A 25,185-nucleotide genomic window follows, 5' to 3' on the forward strand; every position below is an offset into this window, starting at 1 on the left:
ACATTCTTTCCTCTTACAGTCATACCTCAGTGGCACCCTGGGCAACTAATCATTTCAAGCAACAATTCTTTTGGTGAAACAGAAAAAAGTCCTGTACGTCAGTACAGTGATATTTTCAATTTTATTAATTTACTAATTTGTCAGAGCAAGTAAAGATGGTTATTTCCAAATCTGTCAGAAGAACTACCAATGAAAGCAATATTATATTTACTAAGTGGAAAATCTCTGGTGTTGAAAAATGGAGTCACTGAGGAATACCTACCAGATCCAATATCACAATGCTAACTTTCACTGTACATTGCTCAACTCAGGACATGACTTCAGTTATTGGCAGATGGATGTGCCTCAGCTCCACTTGCTTGTCTATGTCTACATTGATTGACTGGTAAATTGAACCTGCCTTGTCTTATATTGTGCTTTTGGAAGTTCAAACATCTCTTCAGAAACCAGTGGACAACGTAACAGAGAGTACATATGATTTTATCACAACACAACATCAGGGGCAGGGGTCTTGTCCTCCAAACACTGTTCACCCTTTGAGCTCAGGCCTCCTTTTTGAGTCTCTGCTAGAAGAAAGACATATCTGAATTGAAAAGAGTATATCTCTGCATCTACAAGGTCTACTTGAATCATTCTGAAGTCATAATTAAGGGAACACTTGGGGATTTTCTACAGAGATGTCAGTGTTGGTACTTATATCACTGGCTTAGAGTAATAACTCAAGTATATTTCATGCTTTTTGTTGCAGAGCGAACTCAAAGTCCTCCAATTGGGGGGGGGTGTCTCAGGGTTCTTGGTAGAGGTGGGCGATACTGGGAATTTTGGGATCGATCCCCAATACCAGTACTGTTACTGATACCAATACTTTTTAATATTTAAGGTTGATGTTTCATCAAACTGCTGACCTCAAGGTGTTTTTCTGATTTCTTCTTTTGATTATGTTGTAAAAACCTAGGGCCGAATTTGGGCAAAGTTTAAAGGTGACTATAAAATACTTTAGTGTCATTATAAACATTTATGTTCAGAAAAAATACAACAACAACAAAATTCCCCCAATATTTTGTGTTGAATTCTTTGAGAAAATCCTTTAGAAAAAGTGCATAAAAATGACCATTTTGATGTAAAATTAAAACAAAATATTTTTTAAGGATGATGCATGGAGGAGAAAAAAAAATTGGACTATTGATCTATTTACACTGGTATCATTCAATATCAATACCAACATTGGTATCGATATTATTGATATTTGGATCAATCCGCCCACCTCTAGTTCTCGGGCTGATATTTGGGCTGGGACAATATGCTATTCTTGGATTTGTCTTGTTACGATTTTTTGGGGGCCAATTCCATCGAATCTTGAGATTTTAGTTTGCTTTTTTAACACCAGACCATGTGAAAAAGTTAAATGATGATGATGATGTCGACAGACTATATCAGAAGCCATATTTTACCGTAAAACCCGCATCGTGTGAGTCAGAGAGAAACATTTCACCCTTTGCTGGAGAAAAGTGGTAACTTTTCTTTCAATCGAGAGTATAAACAAAGACTTAAATGAAGAATTTGAATTTGAAAAAAAAAGGTTTATTGACAAAGAATTCAAATTATAATATAAAATACACAGATGTTTTCTTTAATTCAAACCCAAGTCAAGAACAGTGGAAGAGCAGAGAACATAGATAGCAGAGAGATTGAAAGCCACCCTGCTCCTTTTTTTCCAACAGCTTTTGCAAAACAATATCTTCGGTATGCTTTACTAGTGTTTTCCTGATGCTTCATTAAATCCCATAAATGTATGGTCACACAACTCTAAATACCATTGACAGATTTTCTCTCTTGATGGTTTTCTAAAGGTAGAAGTGCAGCGTGCTTGAACTTGATGTTGAACTTTACTTTTCACTGTCCAGCAGCTTTTTTTTTCTAAGGAAGTGAGTTAGATTAGGATCTGTCTTGTGTTTTATAGGCCTGTGTAATATCTCCATTGTCATTGCAAATGGGTTTCTCCACATTTGAGGCCACGTTGTGTCCAGTGGTCAGACTTTTTGAAACTGCGAAGATGCCTTTTTCTCCCAGCAGACACTGCGGCCGATGTGTTATGAAACAGAATGGTTTTGGTTGAATCTATTGGCAAAGAAACTAATGATTGCTGGGAATTTGTTCCTGAGTTTTGGGAGCGGGGATTCATCTACTGTACTCTCAACCACGTATTTGGTCCCGGAAGGAATCATCTGCAGCCACGGGGCACGCCATCGAGGTTGATGAGAATGAGGGGTGACAGGAGCAGGGTATGAGGGGATTTCAACTCAAGAGAGATTTGAAGCTGTCTCTGTTTCTTTCCACTGGATTGAATACAAATCATTTCATTGTTTCGTGAGATCAGAGTGAAGATTGAAAAAAAAGTTCAACATGTATAAGAAACATGGCCAGGGGGTGATGTGAGGCAAATCTGAAGGTACATTCTGGATCACTTTTATTCATATGTTCGATGTTGTCTCTTTAAGATAAAACTCAGCTTGACACAAGATTTTTGACTGCAATCCATTTGCCATGTGAAACAGCACATCCTCTGACTGTGCACTTTTCAAGTAAATGTCCAGATATCTTAAGGATTCATTCAGGTTCTTGAATGAGTGAAAGAGTTTTTTTCTTCATTTCTCTAAAGACTTGTGCTCAAACACAGGAACGGCAGGCAGGGGACAGCAGAAGAGGCTCATTCAGCAGAAAATATTACTGCCTCGCAACGCTAATCCTCCTCATTATAGACAGACATCATTAGCAAACCACAGAGCGCTTCCCTGCAATACAGATGACTCTGCAGTTTCACTCCCTGGGCGTGTGTGTGTATGTATCTGTGTGTGCATTTTGCTTCTAGCGACCTCAGCAAAGGATTTCAGGCAAAAGAAACAAACACTCACTGAAATCCTACATGGATGCACAGATGCAACATCTGTCAGCGGGAGGCTGCACAGGTTCTGGTAGAAGGGATTACATCAAGCACTCAGCCACTTTAAAGTCAACACTTTGTTACAGCTTTTCATTTGTGGTATTGGATTTTGAAGTGTGCCATGGTTCATATTTAGATGGGCTTTTTGCAGCCTTGGCTCTCCCCCAATCCAGTCTGATTTGACTCTGTAATTTCTCTGGCTGTTGATTTAAAGCGAGGCTGAGTTTATGTGAAGTTGTGATGCAGTTTGTCAAAATTTCTGGACTGCATATTTGGACATAAATCAGTTTGTGTTTCATTGCGTTGTGACTCACTCTGGTATTTCTTACAAATGGTAAGCAGGAAAATGGCATAATTTATGTGAAACCAGTGTGTTACAAGCCCAATTCCAAAGAAGTCTAAAGTTTGTGTAAATGTAATCCACACTTTAAAATGAAATTATCAGCACCAATATTGCTGGTTACGAGTTATCTTAAACTGCTACTTCTTAGCTTCCTGATCGGGCCAACCTGGACCAGATTGATATACAGCAAGTCTAGGTCTCTGTGACAACACCACGTCAGCTAACAAAGTTTAGTAGTGAGAAGAGATAAAACACAGAGATCTGTGTTTCTCTCTGCAAAAAACTTTTTCTATGATTAATTTTGTAGTGATGGTGGACACAGGGGCCTAACTGTCAGACCAAAAAAAAAGGACAGAAGAGCAGAAGAAAGCTAAATGGGAGAGTGATACAGCTCGAGCTAAAGGCTAATTAGCCTTTAGCTCGGGCTGTATCACTCTATACCACAGGAGCTAAACTGATAATGTTGATTCCAACTCACAGTCAGCAGTTATTCTGCAGTGGTCTGTTCAAACTTGAGAGTCTATCAATAAAATGAAGAGTGAGGTTATGTTAGCTCTGCTTGGTAGATGACTGGCAGGACATAGCTAACCAGGATTTACTGATGTTACACATTACAGACATGTCTTAAAGCACCGGACTGCCAGCTAAGCTAAATATAAACGGCTACTAAACTACTTACAAACTGACAGTGTTTACTTGTTGTCACGTTAGCCTACAGATACGTCAGAGCACCGGGCTAACATATAGCCAGCTGCTACATCGTTTGCTTGATGTCATGTTTTAAACTGTGGCGCTACCTAACTGTACTGATAAATACCTTACTCCAGTGCGTTGTTTCCAGTAAAAAGTTGTATTGATTAAAAAAAAAATTGTTTTGATCCAATCTCCATTTAATTCCAAAACAAATGCATGCCTCACTTAAAGTAATGTACGACCGTGTGCTGAGACTCTGGGCCACAAGGTGGCAAGGGAGCCACCTCCTCAAAGCATCTTTTAAAAAATATATAATAATGATAATTCTTAAATGTTTGTAATGCAGGCTGTCCAGTTAAGCACCTGAACTCCTCTCCAAATCATGCTGTCATAATGGAGAATGTGTGTCAGAACTGTCTTTCTGAATACAGATGTAGTCTGGGTGGGGGCACATGTTCTAAACTTATTTTTACCTTTTAGCACTATTGGCGCCATTCCAGATGTAAAGCTGCCCACGCTATAGGCACTAATGCATCTTCTTACCATCAGACAAGCTGACAAGGACACAGTGCAAATGATTTATTAAATTAATTTCAAATTTTCATTCATCTGACCACAAGACAGTTTTCTGCTTTACCTCAGTCCTTTTTAGATAAGCCTTGTGTGGGAAAGGGTGAATGTAGCGCAGAGGTGTTTTAAATGGTTAGAAGATGAGAAAATCAAGGTAACAGAATTGAGTATTTGGTGTGAATGTGTATGATGAAGTATGAGGTCAATACAGCAGAGTAAACGTACTGTGGTTTGCGTCCTATAACTTACTCTTGATGCACTGCTCTCCTGTTTGAACTTGACTCAACAAAACAATGAATCAAACCTGATACAACATGTCAAATGAAAATAGTCTCACTGACATCAGAAAAGTCAAGTGGAAAAGTGTCTTTTCAGTATTCTAGCCCCTAAAGCAGGTCTGGACTTTAAGCACTGCCTTTGAGGCCTAATTGAGTGTAGGGTTTCTTTGAGACCATAAAAGCCCTGCAGTGTCATCTGGGCCCCATCTGTTGGCAGCCTGCTCCGTCAAGAGGACAAACGGCACGAGCCACTCATATCACTCGTATCATCTTCACCGGGCTGATGATTCATCATCCTCACAGGCTGCTATTAATCTCTGCCTTTAATTGATCGTGTTCCTAATTTAAGTCCCTGGCTTGACTTCCTGTAACGTTAAACCAACTGGCATCTATGTGACACTTTTCCTCAGGTTGTTAATCTAATTATACAGACTTGGCTGTCAGGCAAGTTACCTATAATGAGAGTGAGTTGGTCTGGAAATACACTAACAAATGGATGATGGGAACTCTGGGCTTCTGAAACATCCCTGATGTCATCGTACATGTCCAGCATTTTGCTGTGAGTGGCCAATGGAGGGCCGAGCCAGATGGTTTATTAAGGTTGCTGAAACTTAAGCTATACAAGGGTACAGTTCATTCTGTCTTCTTGTTCACAGTCTGGATGGCTAGACCTTAAAGACTTTAAATCAGGAACCTTGGGTTTGAATCCCTTAAGAGATCAAAATGTGGCAAGTAAACAAGAGACCATTAGAAATGTTAATCTTGCAAAGCAGATGGAGATTCAAAGCCTGGCATTAGGCAGATTTTTTTGCAAAGCTTAAAGCAAGGTGGTAGCCACATGACACAGTTTAGGAAGCATGAAGTGACTCCAGAAGAGAGTAGCAAGAACCCAGCTGTAGACAGTGCACACAATGACCACTAGATGTTAAAACGGGTGCATGCTGAATGTACAAATCCAACAAGAACTTAGAGTGTGGTCCACTTTTTACTGTATGTCTACTCAAGTGTCCGAGCAGCTGTTGAGCCAAAAATCCTCCCTGTCCCGACACTGTGTGAACATCACTGCCTCTGCTCCCTGACTCTTGTGAATCCTCTTAAATGTCCTTTTTTTCTTTTTCTTTGTCCCCCTCTAGGCGCCAGTCAGGTTTTATTGCATGACAGTGTGTGTGTGTGTGTGTTCTGGTGCACAGGTTGACCCTCTCATACATTCTTGAGTGTAGCACCCAGGGGCTTGTTATGGGCTCACTTGTAGCCCAATTGGAAGCTTTTAATCACTCATTATAACTGAACGACATTGGCAGATGTTCTGTTAAGGGAGCAGAGAGCTGGCTTGTGAAACAGGGGCAGAGTGAAGGACCAGTTCCCTTTGATCCAGCTCAGTTTGTTTGACAGTGACACGCCAGCTGTAGACTGTCTTGACTACTCTGAACATTCCCTCTCAGTTCTGATATATGGATAAAAAGTACAAGGTTGAATCTGCTTTTTTTCTGTCTTCTGTCACTCTTCACATTATTATTTCCTCCGCCAAGGAGGTTATGCAATTGGGAGAGTTTGTTTGTGAACAACATAACCCAAAAAATAATGAACTAATCTTGATGAAATTTTCAGGAAATGTTCAAAATGGGATAAGAAAGAAGTGATTAAATTTTGGAGGTGATCTGAATCACCATCTGGATCTAGGATTTTTTTAAGGATTGGATTCTGTATCATTGTGAGATAGGGCTGTTTTCACCATATGTGTATATAACTCCATGACGAATGGTCAGATTGCTTTGCAAGACTATACAAGACAAGGTCACCATAATTTCTGACAGATGTAAAAGTACAATCCAGATCCTGGCAACATTCTGGATACCAAGACACTATGAAGTGCAAACCGGCAACTAACACCAATTTGTAGCAGACAGTCTGCTGAAAGGGAGTATAAAATTAAAGTAGGACTGAAGTGTTGGTGACAATCACAATAAACTTGGTGGAGGTCTGCGCTCTCTGAGTGCTTTTCTAGATTTTCTAGCCACATGCTTAAAACCAGGCCTCCTCCCTGCAGCAAACCATCGCAAGTGCCTCTGATCAGTCATCTTTCTTCTTATCCTTTACTGCCTGCACAAAGAGAAGCTTGTCCTGTACTTTGCATTGACTTGAGAAGTGAAAACAACACATACATCCTGTGTTTAGTGAGTCAAAGTTCAAGAATTTGGATTATATTTATTTTTGACACCAAGACCATAAAATGTGGTTTTACCTGAGATGTTGAAGGTTGAACTTCAGTCTCCAGCAGACTGCTAGTTTTGCATCTTGGCTGCATGGAGCCAGTTTCCTTGGAAAAAAGCTACTTACTTAATGTTCAACTTTTAAAGTTTTCATAATGCTGTCCTTAAGCAGGAGCTGATTAAACCTGGTTGGATAAATAAGATGACTGAAAATGTCTGAGACTACGCCTCCAGATTCACATCTAGGCTGTAAAGTCTGGCAACACAATGGAAGAGGATTAGGGCTACTTGGGGGAAAAAAAGTCTTTTTTAAAAAAATTTTTGTTCTTTTGCTTTTTTTGTTACTTATTTTTCTGAGATTTAAGTAAGAATTCAGGATTTTTTCTCAGAATTCTGACTTTGTTTCCCAGAAAAAAAGTGTTCTAAAAAACTTTTGGATGTTTTTTTTTTTCATTTTTTTTTCAGTGGCCCTAATCCTTCTCCGTACAGTACTATAGCTAAGATGACTTTTTGAACTTTCTTTCTCAACAAATAATGTACAGTCCATGAATATTTGCTTATACACAATCCTTGTAAATGCTGTTGCAGCATCATTTTATGTTTGCTTCAATTTCAAATATCAGAATTTGTAAGGTTGTTGACGAGTTACTAACTTGCATTGTTTCATTGTTCTCATGGACAACATGCATAAAACTTAAACACTCAAAACTGAATGTGCACACCTTCATCCGCACAAGTTGGGTGAGTAAACTAACATTCATCGATTTTTTAAAATATAAAATTGCATCAAGTTTGTTGGTATGTCTGTTTTTATGAAAAGATGCTGTGGAAAAGGTGGGAAATATGCCCTTAAATCTGCAGCAATGTTTTAAAAAACTCACACAAAGAGGCTAAGAGACCAGAGGTATTACTGTGTACAGTAAGAAAACAAGAGAGAAGTGCAACAACATCTTTACTTAAGCTGCTGGTGAACACAATCAGATGGGGAACAAACAATCGTACATTCACACATTTAGACCAGGAACATAACCCTCTGATTTTCCCTGATATTTAACATGACTCATAGCAGTTTCAGTCAAGCAAGTAATGAAAGAATCCACATACACATTGAGCCTTTACTGTTATTTCTTATCTGCAGGAGTTATACTGGGTGTGATAACATTGTTCAGAACCATGATAATGATGTGAGGTGCAATAAGGGAAGGATAATGCAAAGTAAGCTGGTAATTGTGCAAATTAAAAGCAGGGTGAGCAGGACTCCTGTGAGGAATCCAGGGATCGGTGAGCGGGACTCCAGTAGCTGGGAGACTCCGAGAAGTAAAACCAAGCTCCAGGGCCGTGTGGAGGTATTTCTCACCTTGCATCATAGCTGGTCAGCAGGTTATGCAAACAGACGTCTGAAGAGTCAGCAGCTTAACCTCCCTGACCCTTTAAGGAGAAAAGGTCTCAGACAGAACTGACAGGAATGACTTTGTCGCCCGTCAACAGCAACACCATCCATCTCACTGGTAATGTTTTCTCACTCATCACGAGGCTGGAACAGTGTGTACGTGACCGAGACAGTGCAAGCTGAAAAGACATCAAGAAATGCATGCTCATTTCCCCTCCTCTGCTCCTTGCTTTTTAAGCACTCTGAAATGAAGATTAATAAGAACGCCTCCATGCCCTCTTTCAGCTATTGTTGCATATTAACAGTATTTAAATGAGACAAGGTTAAACAAGATTAGTTTTCTGGGTGAATCCCTGTGTTTGAGACTTCAAGTTATCCAGTTATCCAGTTATACAGTTTTATAGTTTCTTTTTCAGCTCAGTTGTCTTTTTTTTTTTTTTGCCTTGAAGAGCCTCTCTGCTCATTTGTTTACTCAGCACAAAGAATGACAATCTGTGAAAACAGCTCTCGACAGTGTGGCTGCAGTGACACTCAGGCATACTGATGTTGTGTCACTTGAGTTATTATGCATTTATAGGTTGAATTCAAAGATTGTATAAAAACATGGATGTAGTGTGTATGTGTGTGCTGATCAATCTAAAATATTGATGCATTGAAGCCAACGTTGGAATCAGTATTGATCAAACTTGGGTAATGAGGTTGATACTTAAGTTTCAGTTTCTCTTCTCTACATGTGCTCCTCTCAATCACTCATGTACTCATATCTATCTATCTATCTATCTATCTATCTATCTATCTATCTATCTATCTATCTATCTACATGGATTGGATATATATATATATATATATATATATATATATATATATATATATATATATATATATATATATATATATATATATATATAATTTCTTTTTTTTTTTCATTTTATTTAATTTCAAGACCACATGTGTGATTTTGCTTTTTGTAGTACCCCGGTAATTTTTGTTGCTCTTGGTCTCTGACAGGTTGGCCACCCCCGCTCTAGTGGATAATCGAGGAACTGCAGTTTTTTTGCACTTCTGTACACTTTTTGTGTTTAGATTATAGCCTCTCGTTGTGACTCAAGGTTCAAAACTAATTTGCATATTTCAGCCTGTAAATCTGTCAAATCATATCTTAAGCTTTACAGTGAATGGTCCATCTGGGAGATGGCTATTTGAGTCACAAAAGGTTGAATGCAAAAGGAAGGAAAAAAATATTTTCCAATGAAGTGACTTACTATTGCTACTCTTTAAGGTTGCATTATGGGAAATGTCGAATGTAGTTTGCAATAACTTTAAAATGAGTGTGTGACTAAACTGCTGCTGTTTGTTCTTAGTTAAAAGGCCATTTTCTGAGTCTTTTACTGATTTAGTGAAACAAAAACTAAAGTGTGTCTGAAATTGAAGGATATAACATTGAGAACTAAAAGGAAAAAGACAGAGAAGAGATACACATTATCTCTAGAAACAGGAAATCTTACATAATTTCATTTCATTTCACCGCTTCATCAGCAGAGGCGATAATGAGATCTGGCAGAAAGAGTGAATAAGGATTTAAAGAGATTAACCCAGACATGAATGAGGTGACTCGTTACTCTTTGTCATCCATGAAACATCTTTGTTTGACTCCCCCTCTTTTTTCTCTCTGCCTATCACTCATACAGCCTCACACACACATACACACAGACACATGCATACACACACCCAGTCTGTGCAGCAGATGCACAAAGCCACATGGAGGCCCTCCAAGTTATTTGATGCTGTAAACAGATGAAACTAAAGCACCATAAAAAATCGAGATATCCGTGGATGTAAGCTTGCGTTGCTATGTTGAGTCTGTCGACTCTTCTTTCTGTGTGTTTGTCTGCTGACTGAGCTGGAACTGGAGTGTTTTTTAAGAGGGAAGAAGGTCACAGCCATTACGTCCCCTTAGAAAGTCATTTTTTTGCTGTATTATATAAATATGAAGCAGAATACAATTCAGACTTTGTCTCCAAAGCCTCGGCTACTTGACTCAAACTACTTCTTTCTGGTTTCCTCCGGTAAAAACTTGTTGTATGCAGCACAGTTTCATAACATTTACACTTTTCTGAAACAGACAAACACTTACTTTGACTGGAAAACTGGTGGAAGTGTTTTTACCAGCTGAGCTTACTCACAGATTTGATTTATGAGGCTTGATAAAATCAACCTGTCTCAGGAGATATATTTTCTGCTACACACCTGAATGTTCCCTGCTCAGCCCAAATATACGACACAAAACTATTGATGAAAACTGGAATCTGGAAAAACATTTTTCAAAGGAGCAAAGATGAAATGATTGCAGGGAGTTTATCATCAAATAAACGTGTCTGCCTTTACAAAATGAGATGGAAAGTTTGATACTTACTAACTTGATACTTTGGACCATGCATTCTCAAAGTGTGGTGCGCGAGCTGTCGCTAGGGGGGTGTGCGTAATGGCAGCTAAGCACCATTATTTATTGATATTGTATCAATACATAAATAATCAAATAATTTAAAATCTTTTTAATAGGAGTTAAGAGTTTAGTAGTAGTGGTAGTAAGATTTAGTCAGTCTTTATCCATAATAAAATATTTTTCACAAGAAAGACATTTTAAACAAAAATTTTTTTTAGAACATAGACGCAGAAGCAGGATGCCTATTTAAGGCTATAGCCTTGTTAGCATGGCTACCTTGTCCATCTTACTAGAGACTGATCTTACATTCCCAATAATGATGGATTGGAAGGAAGGACAGGTCGATGTCGTCAACTTCTTATCTCACACCTGAGAACCAGCACGTTGTTCTCACCTCCTTCTCCTCACCTTGTGAGGAAACATCAGGCCTTGCACCAGTTAGCACTGAAGTGCTACAGGCTGCTAACAGCTGATCTCATAAATAAGCAATGTGGCCATGGTTACATCTAGGATCTCCAGACAAAAACAGGAGCAAAAATTAAAAAAAAATATCACAGAAGACAAAATCAGTTTGGTGTCCATGACCAGGAAATAAGCCATACAGAGTAATGAGCCACTCATAATACAAAGATGATGAAAGACAAAGAAGAGAGAGCATTGGGGGTGCATCAGCTACGTTGGAAGGTAAAAGGGGATGCGTGGCCTGAAAAGTTTGGAAACTGCTGCTTTAGACTCTTGATTTTACCAGAAGCAAGAAAGTGTCCTGATTTTCTTGATCAAGGTGGCCAAAATGAGTGACTGACTCTCACCCTTGACCAGGCTTGTTTTTAGGAATGTTGCTGAGCACTAAGATCTATAATTGCTTTTTACTTATCTGGAAGGAAAGGCACATCTCTACTCTGTGAGCCTGAGCTTGATGGATAATTGATAGATGTGAGATTGTGAGACTCAGTTTGAGATTAACACTCATATGGGTCTTTGGAATCAATGTTCACTGCTCTATGACAGATTTTAGGAGAGTCTTATCTTCAGCCATCAACAAAAAGTTATTCACCCCATGCAGGGTAGCACTTCTCCAGCCAATTCTAAAGACGAGAAAGTTTCTTTATTTTGGATTCTGACATGAAGAGTGATGATCCTAGGATTATGAGACAGGATACTTTAACCCAGCCTCCCCTCTGCCCATCAGCTGCTCTCCAGCTCCGTCCTCTCTGATCCATCGTCTGACAGCAGCTGTCCGCTCTGCACTCACTGCGAGTGATGGGACGGGGTTGGGATGGATCGGTGGAGTGATTGGGGCGAGACCGGTGGGTACTCAAGTGTCAGTCTGAAGGGAAGGGTTGACAAAGAAATGATGGACAACTAGGAGTGCAGTAGGCTCGGTGGAATGATGGTAACAAAGAAGTCTGAGCTGCCATGTCCTTCAGTCTTTGCTCTTCATTCTCACAAAACACACAAACAGTTGCAGCCTTTCATTTCAACCTCTGGGCAACAAGCTGAGACGTTTGGCTTTCTCAGCAAGTAAATATTTGTCTTTCAGAGGCGCTCAGCTCAACAGAAATGATTAATAAAGTTTATACTGGCTGTAAAAGGCATCCTGGGCTATGTGTCGCCTCAGCATGAGCGAGGAGTTCTGCCTCATTAGTTTTCAAGTGCCAGGAGGAACTATTAGTGTGTCTAAGTGTGGATTCATCTCCTGAATATTCTGCCTTTAATGTGGCGGGGAAGAAGAAAGCTGTTTCTGATGCAAAGATATCTAAGGCCAAACTAATATTTGTAAGCTTTACCTGATATCTATTTTGATCCCCTGGATAAAAGCTTTAAAAGATGACACAGCAGTTCTTAAGTGAAGGATTTCAATTTGTTTGCTTCTCTATGACTCATCACTCCACTTTGATTTCTGCTCGAAGCAAAGAAAAGTCTGAAGAGATGCTACAAAAGCCAATCAGCTCTGCGCTTGATTTGGTGTCCTCAAGGGACACGAAGAACCCACAGCCTCCAATGTCTCTCCCTGACCCCAACGATGATTCAAACCAGCACAACCAGATTTGAGCGCAACGTTTGTTTCTGTGCAGAATAACTGAATCAACGTTGACAGCATTCAGAAAAGAATCACTGGCGTGATCGCAAGACAGATTGGAAAGAAAAACTAAAAAGTCAACTGAGTCATCGCACAGCTCTGTTTGTGAAGCTTGAGTCATCTGTGTGTCTGTAATACAGACTGAGGGATTTAGGTGGCATGTATTTTCCAGTGGATATGTAACATTTTGGGCTAAAACCCTTCAATTATCGAGCTGCGCTCATTGCTGTAAAGTGCTAACGCCTCGTTTTCCAGTCCTGTCTTGAAGGAGGTTGTTTTTTTGTGGTAATTAAGGTGTCGACCCATTTGTTTCTGACAGTTGCATCTAATGGATAACACTTTCCAACTCCAGTCATCACATATCAGTCACTTAACCATGCTAGAATGGCCAAATCTGCCCCTGCACACTTTTCCCTAGAGTGGAGGAAAATTTAGCCATGTGAGCATCTTATGTAGTTTTACAAAGCCTAACATTTCTACAAGGGCATGAAAGCTTTAAAATACACCTGAGGTCTGCAGGACTACACAATGTTGCTGTAGCAGTCTGCTAAAAAAACATTTCAGGTACACTCAGAGTTGAAGAAGGTCCTTCTTTAACAAGTAGGACTATAATGTGTAACCTTTACGGTCCAGAAATAAAATTAGAAAACCACTGGAAACACCAGAAATACAGAGCAAAAGCCAGAATACATCATTTTTGTCTTGTTGACAGCAAAGAAGAAACAAAACCAAGTGACGTTAATCATATGTTTTGAAGAGGCGTTATGAAACAATGGTGCTAGTTGTAGCTAATCCTGGCTTTCTAGCAGTCTAGAAACAGTCTGAGTGGTGGAGCCTTAAACATCCTACACTGCAAAAACTGAAATCTTTTCAAGTGTTTTTGTCTTATTTACAGTAGAAAATGTCTTTATAGACTTAATATGAGCCTCATTCACCTGATAAGTTCAGATAAAAAATCTTATTTCAAGTTATTTGAAGACAAAAATTAGGTCTCAATTGCTTGTAACATGTAAAAAAAAATCTGCCAATAGAACAAGAGCAAAGTTACTTGTATTAAGACAATATTCCAGGTGCAAGTACAGTTTTCCATTGGCAATTTTTTTAATAGTTACAAGCAATTCAGACCCTTATTTTTGTCTTGTTTTTTGTCTTTCAATAACTTCTTTCTCCCCTGTATTCTCTCCACTCACAGCAGGTGAAGTTCCTCCTTTATGTGTTAGCTCCATTAGCCTTGTCTGTGAAAAGCAGACTGCTACTCAGCCTTCTGGTATTCCCTCTGTTGCTGGGTTAGCACGGCTAGCTTGTTGTCATTTCTTAACTCACACCTGAGAACCAGCACGTTGTTCTCACCTCCTTCTCCTCACCTTGTGAGGAAACATCAGGCCTTGCACCAGTTAGCATTGACATGATACAGGCTGCTAACAGCTGATTTCACATGTAAACAATGTAGCCATGGTTACATGTAGGATCTCCAGAAAAATGCAGGAGCTGAAACAGTAATAATGTCACTAAAGACAAAACCAGTTTGGTGTCCTTGTCTATGTAAGCAAATGCTCACTTTACATATTTTAGCACTCCAATTGCCCTTAGAGAGACAATTCAGTTTTATGGAAGGATTGGGATCTGGATTTTATCATTATTTTGAAAAATATTTTACAGACTATTTTGACCTGATAGCTTTTTTTTGCCACAAGTATTTCTTACACTGCAAACTGAGCAATTTATCTGCACTGAATTTGACCTTTTTTGCACCATTTCATATTCAGATTTGTGTCCTCTAATCTCTTTTAGGACACTCTATGTTTATGAAGAACATTTTCACATCATAATAGTAAAAGATGAAAGAAAAACCTGAGGATGATTTTTGTCTTTCCGCAAACTATACACAGCTGAGATAGAGCTGGAGGAGTCACAATGGATTACAAACTAAAACTGTTTCTGCAGATCAGTAATTGCTTGTTTGGCTGCAAACACAGTAAAAGAGAGCAGTAATCAAATGTTGCCCCTACTTTAAACAGACAAGTGCTCACTCAGCCACCTCCTCCTCTTCTATATCTTCCCCCTTTTTATAAAGTTGTAACTCGTCAGTGATTTCAGAGATGATGTTTGAGGACAGGTTGGAGCAGGGAATGTGGTTTTGAGCCCTAAAATCCTCATGTCACCCAGCCGTGGTACAAGCTTTCCTCTGCTGCCTGTGTCAGTTGGAATCTGATATTATGATTTGCTGTGTGGCTCCATAAACGAAATACAGTCACTGAAACTGATTATCACAGAAACTTAACAGCTCCCCTTCATTATACTTCAAGGCTTGGAGGCAAGTTTCCTACCCGCAGTGCGTGTTGCACATGTGCCCTTGTGTCACTCCTCGCGGCGCGCTCTTTTTTTTTTTCTCTGCTCTTAAGCACTTCATGATTGGGTGAAGTGTGCCTCATCAAAATGCTCTTTTTTCCAAATAGCTTTTAATGGCCTGTGCGGATCTGTCTGATGCCAGCCTGCGTTGGAAATATAAATGACTTCGGTTTCTCGAGAAGCTGTTACAGGATGCCGCAAAGCCATAACCGCCCACCAAACTAGCAGTTAAACATTGCCAGGACCGCGTGGAACATTAATGCACAAGCCGTCATCAACGCCTTCAATCACTATTCCGCTTGTTTACGTCATTTTAGAGTTAAGGCCGTGTAAAAACAAACAGCGGTTTCGTCTACAAACCTCCAGTCATCGAGTTGGAGTGAGTGCGCAGAGAGTGAACGTGAAGGTTTCATCAAGAAAAGAAGAGAGACATGAGGAGATTAACTGTGTGTTTATGAGTTTACTGTTTTATCAGCTATTTAACCAGCCTTTAAACACACATCACACACACATGCATATTCAAGCTGCAAAGCAAATGTAAGACCCTACAAAGAGTCTCCAAAGCTCTTTACTGTGAGCATTCAATCAGCCCTATGCTACCCTTATGAGCATTCACAAACATTGCTCAGCACATGTCTTTCCATATAGAAACCTCTAACATTTGTGTGGGATAATCAAACAAACTTGCACCCCAGCACACATGTGTCAGTCTCTGCGTGCAGCATGCTGAAACCCACATGTGAAGGATTTTGATGCCTGCTGTGGGATTGTGTGCGGTGTCAGTGAGTGGGAGTTTGTGAGCTGTGCCGGGCAGATGGAGAAGCTCCGTGCGTGTGCGACTCCTCGTCCCAGAGGGCTCCCCAGTTGACACAACCCGTGTAAACACATCAGTCTGTGGAGAGAAAGTGACAACGGGAGGGAGGTGCTCTTCCTCAACAAGCGGAAGGTGTCCTTGAGCAAAGTGCTTCATCAAGAGTGCAGCTGCTCTCTGAGGCTCGAAGGATGAGGATGCAAAGGTCATGTGTTGTCAAGGAAATTTTAATACATTTATTCTGAAGTCAAACAATAAGAAACGCTGAAGGAAAGTGACAGGGCTTTGCTAGCTAAAAGAGCAAAAAGGGCTATGAACAGGATAAATGTTTGTTCTGGTGTGTGGATGCCTCACTGCTCACTGAGGACTAAAGAGTTTAACACATCTGTCTGACATTTACTGTGACACTTGAGAGCACATCAAGACACTGAAGGCCAAAATACTCCCAAGACAGTCCAGCTGCAGACCTCCACTCTCAGCCACTCTCTTGGTGGCTCCACTCCTCCACTGTCAGAAGTGACGTTGAGATATGAAGTAAATTTTCAAAACAAAAGTTTCCTTCAAAGTTACGTTGGGTAGACACATTTGGCGTAATAATCTCATTTTTTATTTCCTCATTTGTTTCACACCCCAGCTATCTTAGCGTAGCAGATGGAAAACTACCAGATTTCCCCTGTTAAGTTTTACTGAAGAACTGAGCACACAAAAAATTGTTTATTACTCTGTCACACCAGATTCCTATTCAATAGATTCAACATGTTGTACATCTCCTAATATACTAAAAGCAATGTAGAAAACAAAAAAAAATGCACTAGCTTGATGCTAAAATATATATTTTGCAACATAAATTGCATTTATATGCTAGTAGCTTATATTGATAAAACTTCAGTTTTGAACCAGAATTTCAACTTTCATCACAAAAACATACTGCAGCTAGTCTCTGTTACTTAAAACTCTAAAAGTCAGAGTGCTAGGGGTAGGAGAAAAAATTGATTAACATAAATATTGGGATTCATATTTTTATGATATTAAAATTGTGATCCAATATTTTTTTTTTCCAAATTTAAATCCTTCATTTCAGTCTTTGTTTATAAGCTTGATTAGAAAAAAAGTTACCACTTACCTCCAGCAGAGGGCGAAATGTTTCTCCCTGACTCAACTGATGGGGGAAAATATGGCTCCTGATCATCATGACTCAACTTTTTCACATGGTCTGTTGTTAAAAAAGCAAACTAAAAATCGCAAGAACCAGAAGTAATGAAGAATTGCAATTTAAATTGTAAATGAATCAAATCACAAGAAAAGCATATCGTCACCGCCTTACAGAATACAACCAGACAAATGTTTTCCGACAGAAAAATAAAACAAAACTTACGTACAGGCTATGGCTCAAGTTATTGTTGTTACCACTTCAAGACACTAGATGGCCTAATTCAGTCAATAGTGTATAACAAAACAATGAAATCAACGTCTGGTGACGTGCAATTTTTTTTTACTTATCTTCATTTAATTATGTACAATTATATCCAGATCCATTGACCAATTTCAAATGTATTTAATTGTAAACTCCTTTTTAGCTCAACAAAAAGCCTTTTTTCCCCCCTTTTTTTGTTTAACTTCACATCCTTACATTGTTCCCATCCCTCATTCTTGGGATGGGTACCGAATTAGGTACTTTTATAGGTACCGACCAAATTCTGTTAAAAGTACTGGGTACCGATTCATGTAAAACCAGGAGGTACCATGTTTAGGTACCTAAACGCATCCTTGTTGTGACTGTGAGGGAGTGATAGAGTAGGTAATTTTCCATGCTGGACATGAACACAGCATTGCAAGGTTATGTATTGAAGACTAAATGTATTAAATGTTGAAAATTGAGATTTTATTATTAAACAAATTGATATTTTTTACCACATAAACACAAAAAAGTAACAAAAGTTGGTACTGTTGAGAACCAGTACCGATTGCCAGGTATCGGGCATCGGGTTGTATCTTTTCTAATGTGAAAGGTACCGATCCCGACTTCCTTCTGACAGTGGAGCCTCCAAGAGAGATGGCTGAGAGTGGAGCTGGGCCCCTCTCAAATAAACTGCTTTGAGAAAAACATGCCAAATTCATTGCCTTAAAGACGGATAGTTTGAGAAGAATACAAAAATGATGCTATCACAATCACAAAGGCTGTTAAGTTGAAGCTTGTTATGTATACAAGAAACTTATACACTGGAGAACATAAAGTTTCTCTTGTTTTGTACATTATGACAGGCACTGATCTTAAATAAAGAATAAACTGGCAATTAAATGCTCATTACTAAGCCATTGAGGGCAATAAAGTTCGGCTCAGTCACAGCAAGAAAAGCATTAGCGAGTGACTAAATGGTTTGTGTGACTTATTATCTTCATTTTAAGTCCCTCTCTGGCGAAGAAAGACATGGAGGGAGACTGAGCATAAGAGAGGGAAGGGAGTCACAGCTCATGAATCATCATTGCCCGCTGGACGTCTGGCGGAGTTGCCCAGTCTGCCCTTTGAGTGGCCTTGGCACGCTGCGCTGCAACGAAGCGCTCCCACCTTTGACCTCATCATAACAGACCTCCTGAGGAGCGTTGGCGGCCGGCCCTCATGCTAATGACGCAGCCCGTTAGCAGAGACCCGCAGCCTCAGTGGGCCTTTGTGGAGCTGACACTAGTTTGCAGAGGTGACAGTTGTTGGCCATGCTGTGAAACGCCTCAAGTGGGCAACACTGACACACAACCAGTCTTTGTGTAAAAATATGTGTGTGCATTCTTTTCATTGTGTTTATTTCTGTTTGTGTGGATGTGAGTTTACTGTATGTTTAACAGCGTGTGTGTGACGACATGAAGCTGTGGAGGTGAAATCACACTGTAGTCATGTATTTGGATGGCAGGGTTGAGTGGGGGTCACGTCATGGCCACACAATGATGTGCTTTATGGGTGATAACGCTGACGTTCCTCTTCCTCCAACCCCCTAACCCAAGACATTTGGGCTCATTGAATTTTAAGTATGGTCACATTCTTGCTGCGTCTGTGCTTTGTTATTGACCGTCTGCTGTCTCCTTCACAGATCGAGAATGTGGACGCCTGCCTTAGCTTCCTGGATGCCAGAGGAGTGAATGTACAAGGGCTCTCAGCAGAAGGTAAGAAGAACAAACAATTCAAGACGTAAGGATGCTCTGTATTGGATCCGTGCAGGAGAGGGACCTCCCTGTTCTATCTCTAATCTATGCAATTGGAAAATGCCTTTGGTTTCCAGCACCACCCAATCTTCTCTGGGTAGGTTTCCATTTCTTCACAGCACCAGATATCTTCCAAAAGCCTGTTTCCAAGACATACTGTTATACTTCACAGCAATGGAATTTACCAAGTTGGTATCAGGGTGCACAATTTCTCCATTTCAAGCTTTCAGCATGGCAGTGTAGGCAATCATTAGGGCGTCACAGGGGATTTCGAAGGGATAAGAACTGCAGAGAGGGATCTGATTCCTAACCATCTGAGTATACCGTACAGGGCTTAAATGACAGCCATGACTACAGCAGAGGTTTGTACAGAGTGATTGCTTTCCAAATTGAGTGATAAGCTAAAATTGCTCTGGAGAAAAAAAAAAACACCAGTTAAGTTCCTTAGTGTTTGTCCTGATGTTTTAAACTTGTCTTTAGATCCTGTGGAGGAACCCGGGATTCCCTCAGAGCTCTAAATTAACTGAAACTGCAGTCAGATCATTCACAAAATGCTCCAAAGCTACTGCAAAGGCTCAGGGGAAGCAACCAGTGAGAAATCACATCGAACCATGGTGACCCTTTTGACCCCAGACACAACCATCAGCCCTTACATGATGAACAGCAGCAAAAGCTTACATAAAAATGAGGTTACACAGGCTGGTATTTCATCGGTTTTTATTGATATCAGAATGTCAGTACACCAATGAAAGATTAAACACCATAAAATGCACTTAAATCAATTAATCAAATCAATTAACAGTGTTGATTTAGAAGCCTGGTTAGGAGAAGGGCCTATTTGACATCATAGTAAGAATTGTGCTGTCTATTTTTAAGTGGCTCTGAGGAGTTGATCTTGGAAAAGTCTGCCTTCTAGATATATGCCTGGTCCTAATCCACACTTTAAAATGAGATTATCAGCACCAATATTGCTGGTTACAGGTTATTTTAAATTGCTACTTCTAAGCTTCCAGGTCTGATTGATTTGCTGCTACAACGTTTGCTTGATGTTACGTTTTATACCTAGTGCTACGTAACTGTACTGATAAGTCCCTCACCTCGGCACGTTATATCCAGTAAAAAGTTGTCTTAAACAAAGAAAATTTGTTTCCATCTGATCTCCATTTAATTCCAATCAAACACATGCCTCACTAAAAGTAATTTACAGCAGTGTGTGAAGACTCCGGGGCACAAGGTAGTGAGGAAGTGCAATCAAAACAGATCCTCCTCATAGCATCTTTAAGTTGAGGTTAGGGAAAATAGTTAAAAGGACAAAAAGTAGGACTTACAACCAAGAAGCAGAAAAGAAACTGATAATCATTTTTCCCAAACCAAAGCTCACAAAATGTTAAAGGAAAAAGAAGAACGCTAAGGGTAGAAACGTTCCTGCAGGGTGTTTTAAACTGACCTAATACCAAGCTGAAAGTGATAAAAGATGACACAGCTGTAGAAGAAGCTGAAGGTTAAAGTGAAACAGGCTACAAGGTACCTAAAAACAAGTGTTAAAAAAGATGAAAACAGACCTTTAAATGCTGAAGACTTCTATTAATCTGACAGTTCGGGGTACCTTAAAAACCCACAACTGACTTTAGATGCTGACCTTTAGCGAGACATTAAAGAGCATCATATAAAAAGTGATGTGTTGATGTTTGAACAGTGATAAAGAATGGGCCAGTTTGCAGGATAAAACTTTAAACCTGTGCAGACTTTGTTTGATAAGTCATGTCGAACTTTTGTTGGATGAAAAAAGCTTCTCCCTTCTCAACTTTGTTAAACTTCACTCTTTCAATCTGACGTTTCTCCCTTTAGACCTCACTACATCCAAGCATGTATCAATAATTCCAGCAGAAAACACCTCCTGCTGTTTTTTAGGACCCATGTTTTCTGTGCTCCCCTTTAAACATTAAAGAGGTCAGTGTGTCCTTGACCTCTCCACCAGCAGCAGAAATAACCTAGCAGCCTGACACACTGACCAACAGCTCTGAATTCTCTGCTCGCCTACTACAGCACTAAAAACAGCAAAGTGACTTGCTAGGCCTGGAATTTCAAAGTGGGTCTGTAAATATATGGGCTATTGGGTTACTGTGTCCATTGCTGTTGCTGCTGTGTTTCATCACTCCCCTCACTCAGTCCATCTTTCTCTCCATCATCCTCTGCCTTTTTTAGCCTGATTTTCAAGACTCACTCCACATGTGCTGTGTGTGTGTTAGTGAGTTGAATTAGACGGCCATGCCTTGCGCTTTCATGTCTAATTGAATCAACTCAGGGATTTCCAGGTTCTGTTGGCTGGCATATGCAGTCTTTATTATCCTTTTACAAGGTCTGGGAATCAAACAGAGTGGAATGTTTGAGGCGCAGTATTTCTTTTCTTGAGTGTACTTATTGTAATAACCTCTCTAGAAGTCTCCTTGCATCTCTCCGGTGGCAGGCTGTAAACTGGAGTTCCGGAAAAACTCATCTTGTTGAAGAGAGTTATGGTTCCCCTTCAAACATTTCCATGAAGAGGAGGTTATAGGCCGTAATGAAAATAGGTTTGAAGTACCCTTTATTTTCAATGTGGAGAGTTTTTAATGTTGGATGTATGACCATGACTTTGTGATACTTTCCACCCAATTGGGAGGAAAAGTTTGTTACCTGGACATCGACAGAGTACTAGGTTTTCCAATTCAGGACAGTTTTTCATCTCTCCCCTCAACACTATTAAACCATGGACTTTCATATGGATATTTGTGGTCCCCAAGGGATTATTTAAGTGACTTTTTTAACCCTCTGGATTTTTACCACTACTATCAAATCCAACTGTTACTCATCAATGGATACATCATGAAATCTTTGTGAAACTGTCAGAGCCTTGTATAGATATTAATGGTTCCCAGATGATCAATCTTAATTTCTTAAAGAGAGAAATTGGTCAGTACCTAGCTAGCAGATTGGCACAAAATTTTCAGTGGCATTCATGGTTATCCTAATGATAATGATGGTTATCAGTCAAGCATGGCTACCAAACTTTCAGCCAGTCTAAGTCAGTATCAACCAGACAACTCAGCACACACGTTTTTTATTATCCACAGACGTTCATGGTTTCCAGGAGATCAATTGTCATGCCTCTAGTTATTTCCTGATGAAATTAGAGATATGAAAAATTCTTGATACGGCAATATGTCATGATACTACATTGATATTTCAACTTTTAATATCAATATTTTTGTTAAAATAAAAATGCATATTTCGGGTGAGTTGGAAGTACAATATGTCTTTCACACCTCCACTGCGGTAGATGGCGCTGAAGAGGTACTCCGCTGTATGTTGCTCATAAACTGTATGATAAATCTAATTTCAAAGTATACTCAAAGTATTTTATCCCTAAACTTGATGATGTTGGTTTTGATAGTGTAAACATCTATGTTTTCTCTCTGTCCATGGGTCACTTAATTTAAAATAATGTAAGTTTAATTTTTACAGTGTAGTAGACTGAAAAAATGACAATTATAGTCATGTTTTGTGCAATATTAGATTTTTATGTGTAATATTGGTTTCACCAAGCTACATTGATCTGTTTCACCAACTGACCATGTCTTTCACCCAGTCATCTTTTTGGAACTTTAGTAAAATGTCACAGTAGTTTAAGGGGCCGTTTTCACGACAATGGTTTTTCAGGCGAAACGCAAAAGTTTTGTTCCCTTTACATGGAAACTGCATTTCAACCTAAGACGCAAACTTTTGTAAATGGCCTCCAGAGTGGGATTTTTTTCTGAAACGCTGCCCACACTATGTAAACAGTAAGCTGGCATTTTCAATGGAACCGCTGATGTCACGCTCCGCTTCGCACAAGCGCATACAACAGGGCAACAGTACCGTTGTTATGACCATTGCAAACTACCGTGTTGTGCTTGTGCTGCTCGATTTACTGTATCTACTGACTGTCTTTATACAAAATGTGCGTCTGTTACTCCACATTTGCACTTAGTATTCCCCTATACACCAGTCGGCACAACTCTGCTTCAGTAAAGATTAGTGTTTTCCGTATGAATGCATATTTTTTACTGTGTTTTAGCATTTTCAGATGAAATGTTGTCGTGTTATCGGGGCCTAAGTGACACACTTGATGCACTTCATGTATTCAAGGTCAGTGTATGAATAATGTATGAAACACTGCATCTGACTTTCATTATTTTGAAAACAAAATAATAGAAATATTTTCTATCAATTAATCAACTGTGTAGAATATCCCAATATATCACAATATTGTGACATAGTGATATTATCATATCGTGACCAAGTATCGTGATGCTTATCGCATCATGAGGTTCTTGCCAATAATCACCCCTAGATCACATCCACTGCTTCAAACAGTGCATATGTTTAAGATTTCAGTATTTTCTCAATATTTTGCACCAGTGTTTGACAGACATTCGTGGTTTCCAGAAACTGAATCTTCTTTATGAGTGCAGAGATACTTTGTTTTGCCATTAGCTCCATCACCACATGGTTTTGGAATCTTTGTTTGCATATTACATCTATTGGAAAACCACCGTAAACCAAGACAAGTCATGTGTGTATTGTTAAGTTTTTAGCTTGGAGCACAGCAAAACCCTAAGTGCTGATTTGCTCTTTTGCTTGTGGGTTTGTAATATGCCAAGAAAAACTCCCCCGTCTCAAACTGAGTCGCTCCGGGTCTTGACCCCTTGGAAGAAAAAATGTGCTACAACAAAGTAGTTTTACAACCTAAAATGTGATAATTATCTACAGGAAGTTCAGTCTACCGGTAAAAAATTAAAATTAGGTGCAAAGCTCAAAAACACACATTTCCTGTAGTTGATAATAGGTTACAGCGAGGGGTCCTTACAACAGACTATTAAAACCTCTTTCCTCTGCAGGGTCCCTGCAGCTGGGACAGCAGAACAGGCCCAGAGCAACTAGTAGTTTGACCTCCTCACCACTATTAAGTCCCCTCTACTTGATCTCAGTGGGTGCAAACTTTGTTAAATGGATCTTATTTCATTACACTTCTTTAACACTCATTTAAGTTGGGTCAAAAAGAGGTTCACTCTAATTTCTGACCAGAGGTGGAGGCACAGGCAGGGAAAGGCCTTCACAGAGGTAATGAATCACATCTCAGTACAGTTTAACTGTATAATAAAAGTTGGCCGGAAAACTTAACAAAACAGTTGATAAAGAGTTGTTTAAAAACTTAATTGGAAATTCAAGCAAAGGGATTGCAGGCAAGCTTATGCAAAGAAGGCCAGGCCAGGAGTGAAAGCCAATTCAGGGCCAGCTGTGGAGTTGTTAAGAAACTCTGGCTGGACGTGCTATGTGCTGGGATTAAACTCAACAAAGGTTGATTAAGTAGGTAGGACAGGATTCATTATTCCTTAATGATCACATAATTTCCTCCCTATTTTTCTTCTGCTACCAAGCTGCACCAGAAACTTTGCTTCACCTCCTCCAAAGTCCTCTGTGACTCATGAACCAGCTAACCACTCCAAATAACGAGAGAGAGAGAGAAAAAAACCTGAATGAAACCACATCGACCACTTTAAAGAGCTCCAGAAGCAAAGGCGCATTTTCACTGAGTCTGGGCCAGGCAGACACACTCACCCTCCTACACAGCTTCAGAGCCGCAAGAGCCCTTTTTGCTTTCAGCAGATGAAGAGGCTCTGTACTGCTGACAAAAAATGTGCCGCAGTGTCCTACGCTGCCTCAACGAATCCATCTGTCCCCTTCTCTATTACAACTTCTCACAAAACTTTCAGGAACTTGAAGAGAGTGCAACAAAAGAGAGCAAAAGGTGACTCTGTGCAAGTTTTTCATCAAATTTGCTGCAGAAAAGCTCTCTGAGCTTTGGC

At 39.7% G+C, this 25,185-nt stretch overlaps 1 protein-coding gene across 11 annotated transcripts in view; it reads left to right on the forward strand.

The window, feature by feature from the left end:
- Positions 1 to 25,185, forward strand: part of nav3 (neuron navigator 3) — a 526,882-nt gene that overhangs the window by 353,469 nt on the left and 148,228 nt on the right. For all 11 annotated transcript variants that reach the window (XM_074698217.1, XM_074698218.1, XM_074698210.1 and 8 more), the window contains one exon: positions 19,189 to 19,261. In XM_074698217.1, the coding sequence (XP_074554318.1) occupies positions 19,189 to 19,261 (73 nt within the window). The remainder of the gene's footprint in view (positions 1 to 19,188; positions 19,262 to 25,185) is intronic.

Source organism: Halichoeres trimaculatus, unplaced genomic scaffold (assembly GCF_033239565.1).
Source record: "Halichoeres trimaculatus isolate MK-OKI-2021-1 unplaced genomic scaffold, fHalTri1.1 fHalTri1_scaffold_21, whole genome shotgun sequence".
Classification (NCBI taxonomy): Eukaryota; Metazoa; Chordata; class Actinopteri; order Labriformes; family Labridae; genus Halichoeres; species Halichoeres trimaculatus.